Source organism: Podarcis melisellensis (genome assembly GCF_964234715.1).
Source record: "Podarcis melisellensis genome assembly, chromosome: 11".
Classification (NCBI taxonomy): domain Eukaryota; kingdom Metazoa; phylum Chordata; class Lepidosauria; order Squamata; family Lacertidae; genus Podarcis; species Podarcis melisellensis.
In genome coordinates this window covers 6,919,046-6,931,785 of record NC_138543.1, presented here as the reverse complement: position 1 = coordinate 6,931,785, position 12,740 = coordinate 6,919,046, and the positions used below count along the sequence as shown (strand labels likewise).

The window sequence follows — 12,740 nt, the reverse complement described above, 5'->3', positions numbered from 1 at the left end:
ATTTGCAAAAGTATATCCCATGCTTCTTTATTAATTCCAGGCAGGTTACAGGCATTACGAATTCTATGAACAATAACAAAACTGCAAGTTGTAAAACAGCTGTACAATCTGCAAGTAGAATTAAAATCAGCTTACACACTGTAGGACTTGTAACCAAAGACAATGTCACAATTTTTCATAAAATCCCTAAGAACGCTTCCCAGCTTACCATAAGAAGGAGATTATAACTGTGTCACTAGAACAACAACAACAAAAAGGTTCTAGCCCATCTCACCATCAGTCTAAACATCCAACACAGCAAGTAGATGAAGAAAGATTACCTCAAATAATTTAAGAAATCAGGGAAACACTTGTGGAAGGTGGAAGTCTCTGTGCTATACAGATCCCAAGCCATTCAGGGGTTAAATTTTTCTAGTAGACACAGCGGATGCAGCAGCCCAGCCAAGGAAAAATAGGTTCCTGGACATAGCCCCACCCTATGGACTCAAGAGCAAACCAAAATCCAAACACACAGCACACTCACACATGGTCCTTCAAGGGGAGTGTGACCTCCTCAATAACACACAGGCCTGCTCCTCCTAAAACTGAGCAATCGCCAGTATCTCTGTATCTTATCTTAATTCAGTTTAAGCTTCCCTCTGTTCTTGCCACTCCATGCTAAAAATTCTAAATTTAAAAAAAGAGAAAAATTCTGACTAAAACCAAACTTATCATTCCAATAAGATATCAGCAGTGTTTATCTGAATTCATACTGAGCACATCATTTGAGTTTTTCCAAGCCAGAATCTCTTGGAAGAATTTGGTAAAAAGAAGAATCATACTAAAAATCTGAAGTTGTTTTATAGATCATTTTCTTATGTGCTGAAAAGAAGTCATTCTTTGTTACAAGACACTATGCAAGGTTTCCTTGGCAACTCTGATAAATTAATCCATAAATTCCACACAGTCTGATACATCGCCTTTTTTTTTTCAACCATTACACGCTGACTAAAATGGCAGCACCACAAGAAAATCCTCTTAAGCAAATAAGAAATCCCAGATAAAATACTGAGGCAAAAAAATTTAGTCATGAAAGGATTCCTGGTTTGTCATCAAAATTGAACAAGTGGGATCAGCAACATAATGTTGCATTGTATACCCACCTGCAAACAGGAGCGCTCCTGTTCAGAGTTCCAGGCAGCCAGTCCTCCTTGAGTGATGAGGAAGGCATCTTCCTCCCCCCTGCCCCTCCCATCTTTTATTTTTATTTTCCAACTGACACTCAAAGCTCCATGGGTACCAAGTATGTACTCAGTTTTCACTGGTCTGGTGAAACAGGGGTGATGGGAGGAATTGAAATACTTTATTGTCACTTGTACAAGTTGTATACAGTGAGATTACACGAGCACACACACCCCCACTCAGCTCTCTTAGTCTTAATTCCCCTCGTTTACTGACGCACACCCACCAAACCTGAAAGTCAGTTGCCCTGTTGTTATCTTTTCATTCAGCAGCCTAACAGCCCATGGATAGAAGCTGTTCTTTACCCTGTTGGTGCGACTGATCATGCTTCTATATCTTCTATTTCTTCAAAGGAATTGCCACCTTAATGATATTTCATACTTTTGCAATGCTTGAGGTGCCCTGATGCATGCTAATACCCCTCCCTTGCTGCTCTATGGACACTACCCAAGTCTACTATTAGATGATTTATGCATTTTATACAGCACCCCACAAAAGTTATGTTTGCAGTGCTATCCATATCTAGTATCATAGGATCTCCTCCCCCCCCCCCCATAATGAGAGCCCATGTTACTGTTTTAGCAGTAACAACTGCACAGATTCTTCTCACTACTTCTCTGGGTGGGAAGCAGTGGCAGACCTTGGGATCTCAAATTCCACCAGCGCCATATGCAACTCCAAAATTTGGCGCCCCCAGCCTTTCACCCTCCATTCTACATTATAGTTGTGGCCTGTGCTTTTCCCCCCTTAAAGAATGTTTAGGGGTACTCTCATTTTCCTACTCATATTGAAATACTGCCCCTCAATGAGGCCAAACTTTGATTCACAAAATGTTTAGGGGTATGTGTACCCCTGCGTCCCCCCAGAAAAAAGGGACTGGTTGTGGCGCCTCCTGCAACACCCTCAGGGCTCCACACCCAGTGCGACCAGTTCAGTCGCTCTTCCCTAAATCCACCTCTGTGAGAAGGACCCACACAATTAGCTCTGCACATGTGTTTCTGGTCCTCAGGTGCTTACCACAAGGCATGAGATCTCTCCACAGGGAAGTGGTTCCCATGGTGATTGTGATAAGCATGACTAGAGTCCAATTTTCAAAGTTTCACAGATTAATACAGTGACGTGTGGCTGAACCAATACAATGTGAAAACTGGTGCAATCAAAATCATTGGATTTTCCCCCCTGGTTGAATAAGGCTATTCTGGGTTAACAATTATCTGAACATTGATGGTGAGCTTCTTTAGCACTAAATCAAGGTTCCCAGTGTCTTGACCAGGGGCCAGCAAACTTTTTCAGCAGGGGGCCACTCCACTGTCCCTCAGACCTTGTGGGGGGCTGGACTATATTTGGGAGGGAGGAATGAACGAATTCCTATGCCACACTAATAACCCAGAGATGCATTTTAAATAAAAGGGCACATTCAACTCATGTAAAAACACGCTGATTCCCAGACCATCCGCAGGCTGGATTTAGAAGGCAATTGGGCCGGATCCAGGCCCCGGGCCTAAGTTTGCCTACCCACAGTCTTGACTCTGCTTTAGGCAGTACTAGTATAGATGTCTTTTGAAAAGATCGGACTCACACCTTTTTTTCTTGAGCAAAAAGGAAGAGGATCTGCTCAGAAGTACCATGTGAGTAGTCTAAGCCATCACAACAAACAATACAGCAATATAACAAAATACAGTGGTACCTCGGGTTAAGTACTTAATTCGTTCCGGAGGTCCGTTCTTAACCTGAAACTGTTCTTAACCTGAAGCACCACTTTAGCTAATGGGGCCTCCAGCTGCCGCTGCGCCGCCACTGCACAATGTCTGTTCTCATCCTGAAGCAAAGTTCTTAACCCGAGGTACTCTTTCTGGGTTAGCAGTCTGTAACCTGAAGCGTATGTAACCCGAGGTACCACCGTATTGAACCAATATAGGTTTATTTACAGTTATCTATGATGAGGGCCGCAACCCCAGAGTCGTCTGCGACTGGACCTAATGGTCAGGGGTACCTTTACCTTTATGTTTCACACCTTACAAAATGAATCCTGCAAGATGCCTCCTTTAAAAGTGCTGTGCTCCCTGTCTTCTGGAGATTAGCTTTTCCCAGTGCAATATTGGGCATCATCAATCCCATGTCAAAACAGGTTGAAAGGCCAACAGGATGCCATGGCAACCACTATAGTGAAAATGCAAAAGGTAGAAGACCTCCTCATGTGTTTCTGTGAAACACGTGATCTGCCCCAACATGCACCAGTAACTTGATTTGAGTCTGAAGAGGGCCCCCTTCATCATGTGAAATGTCTTCAATAAGGTAACGGGAAACATGGTCCATCAGGGTTTCTAAACCCTGTGAGATTAAGGAGACCCCCTTGCCTGACTTTGCACTGAAAAGAGTTGCCGGCATGCACAGCATCATCAAGGGGGCGGAGCTGGCCCTTCATATTCCTGCAGCCCCGCCCCCCTTTATGTTCACTAGGTTGCCTAGATAACCTTGCCCCTGCAAATGTAGTCTACTTACCTTAAGACAGCTTGGCTATTTTAAACAATGAATGAACTGGCCCTTTAAAAGTTACTACAAGGCAATCCATCACATAGTTTCCTGGGCACATAAAAGTACGAAGATAAAAATGCCTGTATGATTTTCTCCATTGCAAATTTCTCTGGCCTGAAGTATCAGTGTAGATATGACCACAACATGCAGCCTGGTGTCCGTTCTATCTCCATCAAGACATTTATCTGGGTCTGTTCAGATAACACTTACTGGGGACACATTGCAAGCTGCTAGAAGTCTCAGGCTCTCGCCTGTGTTTCTGCTGCCTCCTCACAAAGAGGAGAAAACAGCATCTGGTGCAAGTAGTACAAGGTGAGGAGGTGAAGTTGTGCACCTCTCCAAATCGCCAGAGAGGAAAACAGATTCAACCTCAGAAGAATTTTCTGTCGAAGTTGGCAGTGGCCATTGAATAAAAACAAATGGGGAAAAAGAACGAGGGTGCTTTTATTGTGTTACGCAAAGAGCATAATGAGCAAAACATGGAAGAGACCCAAGAAATTAACAGGACAAAGCTTCACAGGAATGCAAGAAGCATCTCTCCCTCCCACCCACCCCTTTCTGCACAAGCTTACAAACCTTGCTAAATAATTTATTATTTAAATTGCACAACGTGCCTCATTTATTAACAGGTCTGAAGTGGTTTACATTACAAGCACATTACAAATTCACGCTGTGGCTTTTAGATATACATAATATACACATACACAATCTGCTTTTTCAATGCTATGGCGAGGAGTTGAATAGCTGCCTGTTTTTTTGTTGGCACATTATATGCGTTCTTAAATAGAACAATTAATTTCAAACGTTGGTTGTCTGAAGTAATAGCTTGACAGAAGAACTGCTAATCTTAGCTACAACAATATACAGAAGTCTATAAGGAAATAGTTTGATAGGATAAGCTACTGACATTACCCTGATTTTTGCAACTGAATATTTTAGCACAAGAGAAAATATTAATCAAGAACTCTAAGAAGCCCATTAGCCATCTTGTTAATGTTTTAACTCTAGAAATTCCGCTGCGGGGGGGGGGGGGATCTACCTTGAAATGCCTCTAGTGCGGATTTTGAATTCTCTGTCTTAACAAATACCTTACACTTGTTCCTCAGCTGTTAGTAACAACAGCAGCTAAGCAAGGCCTACATTAATTTCCCTACTACAGTGTCTCACTGCAAAGATCAGAATATTTGTGTAGCCAATAACCTGCAACAATCATATCAGAAGTAGATTATGGCCCATTACGGAGCAATAACCATTGCAAGTGTGTATACGTAGCAGAAGCTTTTCAAGCCCACACCGGGACCCCAAGGAACAGAATCAAACACAATCTCATTATAAGCACAGGCTTATAAGACCATGCCTGTCATATTCATTAAAAAGATAAGCAAGTTTGTGAATAATCTACTGAGAGAGATTTTTTTAAAAAAAAGATTCTGCAAAACACTTTAGGCAAAATTCCTTCTTCTCCCTAACTGGTTCAATCAGCCCAGTCCCAAACCACACACATAAAGCCAATGATATTCTCTATTTCTACCCTGTGAGTTCTATGTCAGCTTCTGTGAGGAAACAGTAATTTATCTTAATGTCTGGCAGCCAAAAGAATGTAGCATTTTCACCTAGGTAGGACATCAGAACCTCACATTTGCAACTTATTCTGAGCTGATCTTATCCCTCCCACCCACCGAATTACTCCACTGTCCATACTTCTACCTTCCCTGTGTTGTACCATACCAAAGCATGGGAAAGTTGAAACCGAGCAAGCCTTCCATTTTACAGTGTATCTCCTATTCTACAGAAAAATTCCACTGACTCCAATAACAAGGCCTTAAAGTCCCCCAGAAACCCACAAAAAAAGTTTGCCTCCTAAATTAGCTGAGATTTACCAATCATAGGAATAAAATCACTCCCAATATTTTTTAAAGAAAAAGAAAATCACAAGTTAGGAACATCATGTTTTTAACATGGGAAAAGAATGCAAAACTCCACCTATTATAATATGCAGCACATATAACAGGAAAAGCTATTATTTAATGCCTGATGAACTAGCACGAGACATACCAGGCTGGAAGCATTCAATTATGTATGTAGTTTGTGTGTAGTTTGGAAGCCAGATATAAAGCGTTGGTTTATTTATGGTGCAGTTGCCACATAAATATTACAAAGAAACCCTAAAATAATTCCCACATTTAATAATGAGTAATAATGAACAACTTTGAGCTGCTCATCCTTTGGTGTCAAGGCCAATTTCAATGCTTTGTATCTTGAATTTGTACAATAAGATCTCCTGGGAAATTAGCCATTCTTCTGTGGCTAATTCGTGATGTAGATGATATCAAAATCAAATGGTGGTAACAGGGGTTGGGGGGACAAATACTGCCAACAAACTTCAGAAATGCAAGGAGGAAATGAACCTAACTTGTATGTTTTCAGGGTAATTTCAAATTAAATAGAAATGGTTAAAGAGAATACAAGGGGATAATTTTTTCGTGATTGATTGTGTCAGTGAAAGAAGAAGAGGAGGAGGAGTTTGGATTTGATATCCCGCTTTATCACTACCCTAAGGAGTCTCAACGTGGCTAACATTCTCCTTTTCCCTTTCTCCTCCACAACAAACACTCTGAAAGGATGGGGTACCAAATCAATGTCACCTTTCTTGAGTTGAAGATGAACAAAAAACCATTAAAACAAACTGTCACTATCACCTTCTGAAATATGTGCTTTTATTATTGTCAAAGAAAGAGCTACAAAATAAAATAAGCCCTTTGAACAATGTCATAGAAAACAAATCCATCACTTTCTACCAAACCCAGACACTGGGAAATGCTGCAGAAGAACTAGAGTGAACTGTATATAGGCAGCCCAGAACAAGGATTTCTACGAAATTGATAATGAAGGTAATGGATTTTTCAGCTAAAAAAAACAAACTGCAAAGGAAAAACTTTAAAAATGCTTCTTGAACACAACCACGTATCTTAAAATTATGTAAATAAACAATGCATTCAATGTGGAAGAGTGAATAAAATGTCTTTAGCAATCTCATGCATCTCTTGATTTACAGTTATCTCTTATTGACGTATATAGTCTATACTCAGCTACCTATTTCAGAGGGGGGAAAGCCTGGGTTGAAAAATCAGCATTGTGTTCTAAAGGATAAATAAAGTACTTTCCGATTGCCTTTCCAATTAAAATAACCCAGCAACTCTAATTTTTAAAAGGGACTCAATTTGCTATAGTAATAGTAAGGTTAATACAATGGTGTAATCCAGAATTTCCCAAACTTTTTGAATTTGCTCTCCACCCTGACTGAAACTTACTTTACCTTCTTGACACCCCAAATCACTAATGCAGCACCAACTCTGTTCTACAAATGAGCTTGTGTGCTAGAGGAGAACATCTCTGATCATATACAAGGAAATATTGTTGAAATAACACGGCAGCCTTTCAAGCTTCTTTCTCTCATTCAATTGGGCAAACAGGAGCTACCCCACAAACCCAGTATTTATCGCTGATACTCCTCTGCTGCAGGGCATTCAACCCACCCAATTCTTGGTTGGTGGTAGGACAGATGAGCCCACTTGTCCAGTCACTCATTGGTATAGCATGGCTTCCATGCAAAGTCTCCTATGCCCCCAAAGGGGAGGCCCACACCAAAATTTGGGAACCTAAGAGGTAACCTATCCTAGAGGAAGGAAAAGTAAGGAATTCTTTATTTACAGTACTACTGTTACACAATTCTTCATATACTTTATATGGAAGAATATGTAACAGCAAGTGAGGACAAAACACACCATCTACGCTGTTAAGGAAACATGAAAACGGGCAAAGTCTATGAAGAGAAAATAAATCTCATCTGCTTTTCTTGTCTCTGAACAAAAATGATACAAACAAACAGTGTTTTGGTTTTTGCCTACTACACACAGCTAGCCTATATGCCCTTGTTCCCTCTTATTTTTAGAACACTAACAGCTTGTGAAAACCCAATAATAAGGAGGAATGTTCAAGTTCTCCTGCCTCTCTCCGCAGCAAAATCTGACAGCAGGTTTGTAACAGAATACTAGCCTTGTACTAAAATGAACACCAATCCATGTCCTTTATTGCTTTATCATCTAGTTTATTCCCAGCAAATTGGGCTGTGGGCAATTAAGATTTATAAGCTAAATGCTTTCCAAATTATATCTCAGGGAAAGTCAAATCTAAATTAGATCAGCCGAGGCTTTTAGGCTTCCAGTGAGTTGCCTTTTGAGCAAGTGCATTGCTATACAGAGACCATCTCGTCTTACACAGCCTTTACAAAAGGTCTCAGACAGTTTCCTTAATGCAGAATGTCTTTAGGAACAGCCCATTTGCCTACGGCTAGGGTGCCTTTTTCCAACACACAGGAATGGAGTGAAATGTTTTGGTAGTGCAGAAAGATTTTCTGAAAGAGACGCCAAAAAGAGGTTTAAAAAAGCCTCAGATGAGCGGCTCACAACGCAAGGGTGTCCATCCTTCTCATGCCTATTAGCTACAACAGACTGTCGCTGGCTCTGCACCGAGGCAAACATAGTGGTTGGTCTTTATGTGACTCCATTCTCTAAGGGTGGACAGAAGCGGTCTACTGGCATACGGTCACAGCACCAGAATGGTGACTATACAAAACTTGTGGCAGATAAAAATAGATATGCCTAGTCCGAATTGAACAATTTATAGGCTTGTTGCTATGAGATCTTGTGTGTGTTGTTAAAAGAGAGGGAAGAATCATGAGCCTTTAATGTGACGAATGCTTTAAAAAAAAGGCACACCAAAAGAATAGGTCCAAATGGCCATTTGGCATATAAAAGCGGGTGTTATTGGAAATAAAAAATAGGAAGCTACCTGTCTGCGTCCTTCACAAGTATGAGAAATCTGAAAGGGTTGCCTTATTTAGTTTGCGCACAAGCCAGATACACGCGTGTGTATGTAAGCGTGTGTAAGTGTATGTAATCTATGTGATAATGATGATACTGATAGGATATTGGGAAACGGTTTATCCATCGAGAGAGGCGTCGGAGCCTCCCCGCTCGCCGGTCCCGCCGCCCCCCGGCCGCCCCGGACCACTCACATGTCGGTGACTTTCTCGGGCGCGCTCCTCTTGCCGAGCACCGGGAAGGACGTGAGGTTCCCGGCGGGCTCCAGGCACCAGATCTGCTCGGCGCTGCACGTGCACGACGCGGGGCAAGCCGAGGCCACCAGCCCCCGCCAGGCGCCCAGCACCAGCCAGCACAAGCTCCAGAAGCGGGTGGCCGCCGGCCGCGGGGAGCCGTGCAGCTGCTGCTGCCGCCGCCAGCACCACGTCCTGGGCCAGGGCCCCATGCCGGCGCCGAGGAAGAAGCTGCGGGCGCTGCTGCTGCTGGCCTCGTGCTCGCCCTCCCGCCCGCGAAACGCAATCAATCCAGCGCGGCGAGGGCCGGCCAGCCAGTCACTCGGGCATCGTCGAGGCTCCCTCAGCGGCCGCCTTCTTGCCTCGCCCCTAGGCGGCGACTGCGCCTCCTGCGCTCCGGCGAGAAGTCCTGTGAGGCGGCGCGGGAGAGGCGAGAGGAGAGCGGCTGAGAGGGAGAGAGAGAGAGAGAAGGAGAAGCGCCCCGTGAGGGTCAGCCGGGCAAAGGCGCGCGAGGGCTCGCCTGCCCCCCCCCGCCCGCCCCCGCGCGCGCGCCCGCTTCCCGCCCTGCGCGCGCGCTGCCCCGTGAATAACAAGCAGGGCGCCGCATCCCCGGCGCGCTCTTCTCCTCAGCCAGGTGCCTACCTAGGAGCCCCGCGGGGAGCTGCCACTGCCACTGCCGCCTGGTCAGCCGCCCTCCTGCCCCGCTTCTGGGGGCCTCGCCCGCAGGGAGGGAGGGAGGGAGCGGGCTGCGTGTGGGGGTTTGCGGCGGGGGGAGAAGGCGCTTCGCTGCCCCGGGCGCCGCCGCCGTCTCCCTCCTCCTCCGAAGAGCGGCTCCAGCCTCCTGCTCCAGCCCCAAAGCTCGGGGGCTGCCACCGGCCAAGTGACGTGAGGCTGACGCAAGGAGGGGTAGAAACTCCTTGACCAAAAAAGAAAAGAAAAGGGGGGGGATGAGCCCAGCCTCAAATCCAAAATAAAAACGGGGAGGGAGCGAGGCGGGGGCTGCTTCGCGGGAGAGAAGAGCCCATTAGTCAGGCGGGGATCTGGCCGCGCGCGCGCATCCGGGGCGGCAGCGGGAGTGCGCGCCGCCCTCCGCAAAAACACCTTTCCCCGTGTCTGGCGTGGGGGGGGGGGGCGTTGTGGTTGTGGTTGTTGTTGACAACCCTCCAGCCTCCCTCCGCTGTGCAAATCGCAGCAGCACTCGTCGCCCCCCCTTCCCTGCCCGCTCCCCCCCCTAAGAAAGACGCAAAGACGTGATCGGAATCGAAAGCCAGGCAGGGGGGACTGGCTCGAAAAGGATCGCGAAGATCGGCGTGAGAGAGGAAGGAGGATCGGGAGGGGGGGCTCGGCGGGCGTCTTTTCGCCCCTCTCGGCGCCCAGGTAGCCCACATGGCGGAGGCGGCGAGGGATTCGCCGGGGGGGCTTCCACACGCGCATAAACCCGCGCGCCCCCTGCAGCAATTTTGGCCCCCGCAGGTCCCTTATCCAGGTTAGGGCGATGGGCTGCTCTTTTCGAGATCGTAGGATTGGGACACCCCCCCCGATCCCCGCAGGCCAGGCCGAGAGGCGCCTCCCGCTGTCACGTGTACGCAGGGAGCAGACACGCGCGTGGGAACGGGGCAGGGAACGCAGGAAAACGGGGTTCTCCTTGATCCTGGGAGAATGGAACGTGATCGTTTTTTAACAACCGGGCGCGCGCGAGAGAGAGAGCGATGGATGAGGGACGTGGAAAGCGCTGGGCGGTGGAATCTGCCTTTCCCCGCAGGTCGGCTCCCTCCCGCGTCCGCCATCCCTTCTCCGCAGTCATCTCGAAAAAAGGGACCCGGAAAATCCACCGCAGTGCCATCGGCGCCACCGGCGAGCTCTGGCGCCACCCGGTGCCCGAAGTGGGAAGTGCTGGTGGGAATGGGCAGGCGGGCGAATGCGCGTCTTTGCGGCTCCCTCGGTGCTGCGGGAGTAACATGGGGATCCTGTCAGAGATGGGGCGGGGGGGGGGGCGGACAGAGGAAGGTCGCTTCTGCTTTCCACGAGGAAGCCACTCACAATCCTGGATTGTCGCACACGCTCAGCAGCCGATCCCCCGCGCGCGTGGCGATGGAGAGAGATGCTTTGCAGGGGAAAATCAACCATTGGAAAGGCTTCACAACTAATTCGCATCTCTCTAGATCTGTGGGAGGATGGAAACCCTGAGGAGGAAGTCGTCTCTTTCCCCCCGTGCACACACGTGAAGACTATACGCTTCCTGCCCGAATAATAACGATGATACCTGCCCCTTTGTATTTAAGAAGCGTCCGAAAGAGCTTACTGGATCACTCTGCTAGCACAGATGAGAGCAGAGCTGATTCTGGTGCAGCCATTTCCTCCTTCACATAAATAATTTTACATGAGGCTTCCTTCATATATTTCTTTGCTTTCCCTTTACTGAAGTATTGCCCAGGATTCCTGGTGAGATCGTTCATCTTGAGCTCTGGAGAAATGCAATAATTCAGCAGCAGACACACTAAAAGGTCAAATGGTGCTGCAGTTAGGTAATCTTAAGGGTCTTATGGGAGCCCCTTACATTGAGATGGTAATAGGTATTCACTTCCCTGCTGCTTTGGGGGTCCTCCTGCTCAGTCTGTTGAGTGGGGGTCCAGACCCCCCAAAGTCCAGCCCTGACAGCACTATGGGCAACAGCTCAGCAACCAGCGTGGTTAGAGTGTAAGGCTAAGACCCTGGGAAACCAGCGTTCAAAACCCCACTTGAACCATGAAGCTCACTAAGTGACCTTGGACCCGTCCCTGCCTCTCAGCCTAATGTTGAGACAGGATGCGGAGCGGGGAGGTTCACATACACCACCTTGAGCTCCTTGGAGAAAAAGGTGGGATATAAATGAAATAAACAGGTCTTTTAAAAAAAACCAAAAACCTGCTATACATTTACTGTACTCCAAAAGATATATGGAGCTCGGGAAAAAACTACTTCAGATTTCTTGAGGGTCCAAATATGTGATGTTAGAACTTTTGACTCCCCACCACCAACACTTTGAATAGTGATACACAATACAAATCATTTTAAAAACTCATGTGAGGCTAGGGATGGGGAAAAAATAGATTCAGATTTAAATTAGATTTAAAGGTGAACCTACCTAATTTAAATTCAGATTTAAATTAGATAAAATTAGATTTAAAGGTGAACCTACCTAATTCACGCTTTCCAAAACAACGCATGAGCCAAAACACATCAATATTTGGAAATCTGCACTTCCCTGATTTTTGCAGTGTAGTTCTGCAGCCAAGTAATGTGAACAAAAGTGCATATGCCAGGGTAAAGCATGCAGAAAAATCCAGGTATTAGTGGAAATTGTTTTATTAAAAAAGGTGTCCATTAGGCAAAACTGCATAGTAAAATGTGTATGTTAGGAGAAATACACACTAAAAATCTGCTGAATTTCCATTAGGATTTTTAAAAAGGAAGATATTGTGGAAATGTGGAGAACTGTACTTAAGAACTGTGACGCGGGTAGTGCTGTGGGTTAAACCACAGAACCTAGGGCTTGCTGATCAGAAGGTCAGTGGTTTGAATCCCCATGACTGGGTGAGCTCCTGTTGCTCGGTCCCTGCTCCTGCCAACCTAGCAGTTCAAAAGCATGTCAAAGTACAAGTAGATAAATAGGTACCACTCCAGCAGGAGGGTAAACAGTATTTCCGTGTGCTGCTCTGGTTCACCAGAAGCGGCTTAGTCATGCTGGCTCCCTCGGCCAATAAAGCGAGATGAGTGCCGCAACCCCAGAGTCGGTCACGACTGGACCTAATGGTCAGGGGTACTTAAGAATGGGAAAGTGAGAAATTGAGGCTAACTGAAATTGACAGAGTTGCCCACCTGTTATTTC

General features: G+C 46.2%; 1 protein-coding gene across 8 annotated transcripts in view; it reads right to left on the bottom strand.

Annotated features, from left to right (window-relative positions):
- NTRK2 (neurotrophic receptor tyrosine kinase 2) overlaps positions 1–9,316 on the bottom strand; it is a 187,273-nt gene extending 177,957 nt beyond the window's left edge. For all 8 annotated transcript variants that reach the window (XM_081930494.1, XM_081930500.1, XM_081930501.1 and 5 more), the window contains exon 1: positions 8,834–9,316. In XM_081930494.1, the coding sequence (XP_081786620.1) occupies positions 8,834–9,084 (251 nt within the window). In that variant the 5' untranslated portion in view covers positions 9,085–9,316. The remainder of the gene's footprint in view (positions 1–8,833) is intronic.
- Positions 9,317–12,740: the final 3,424 nt, after the last annotated feature.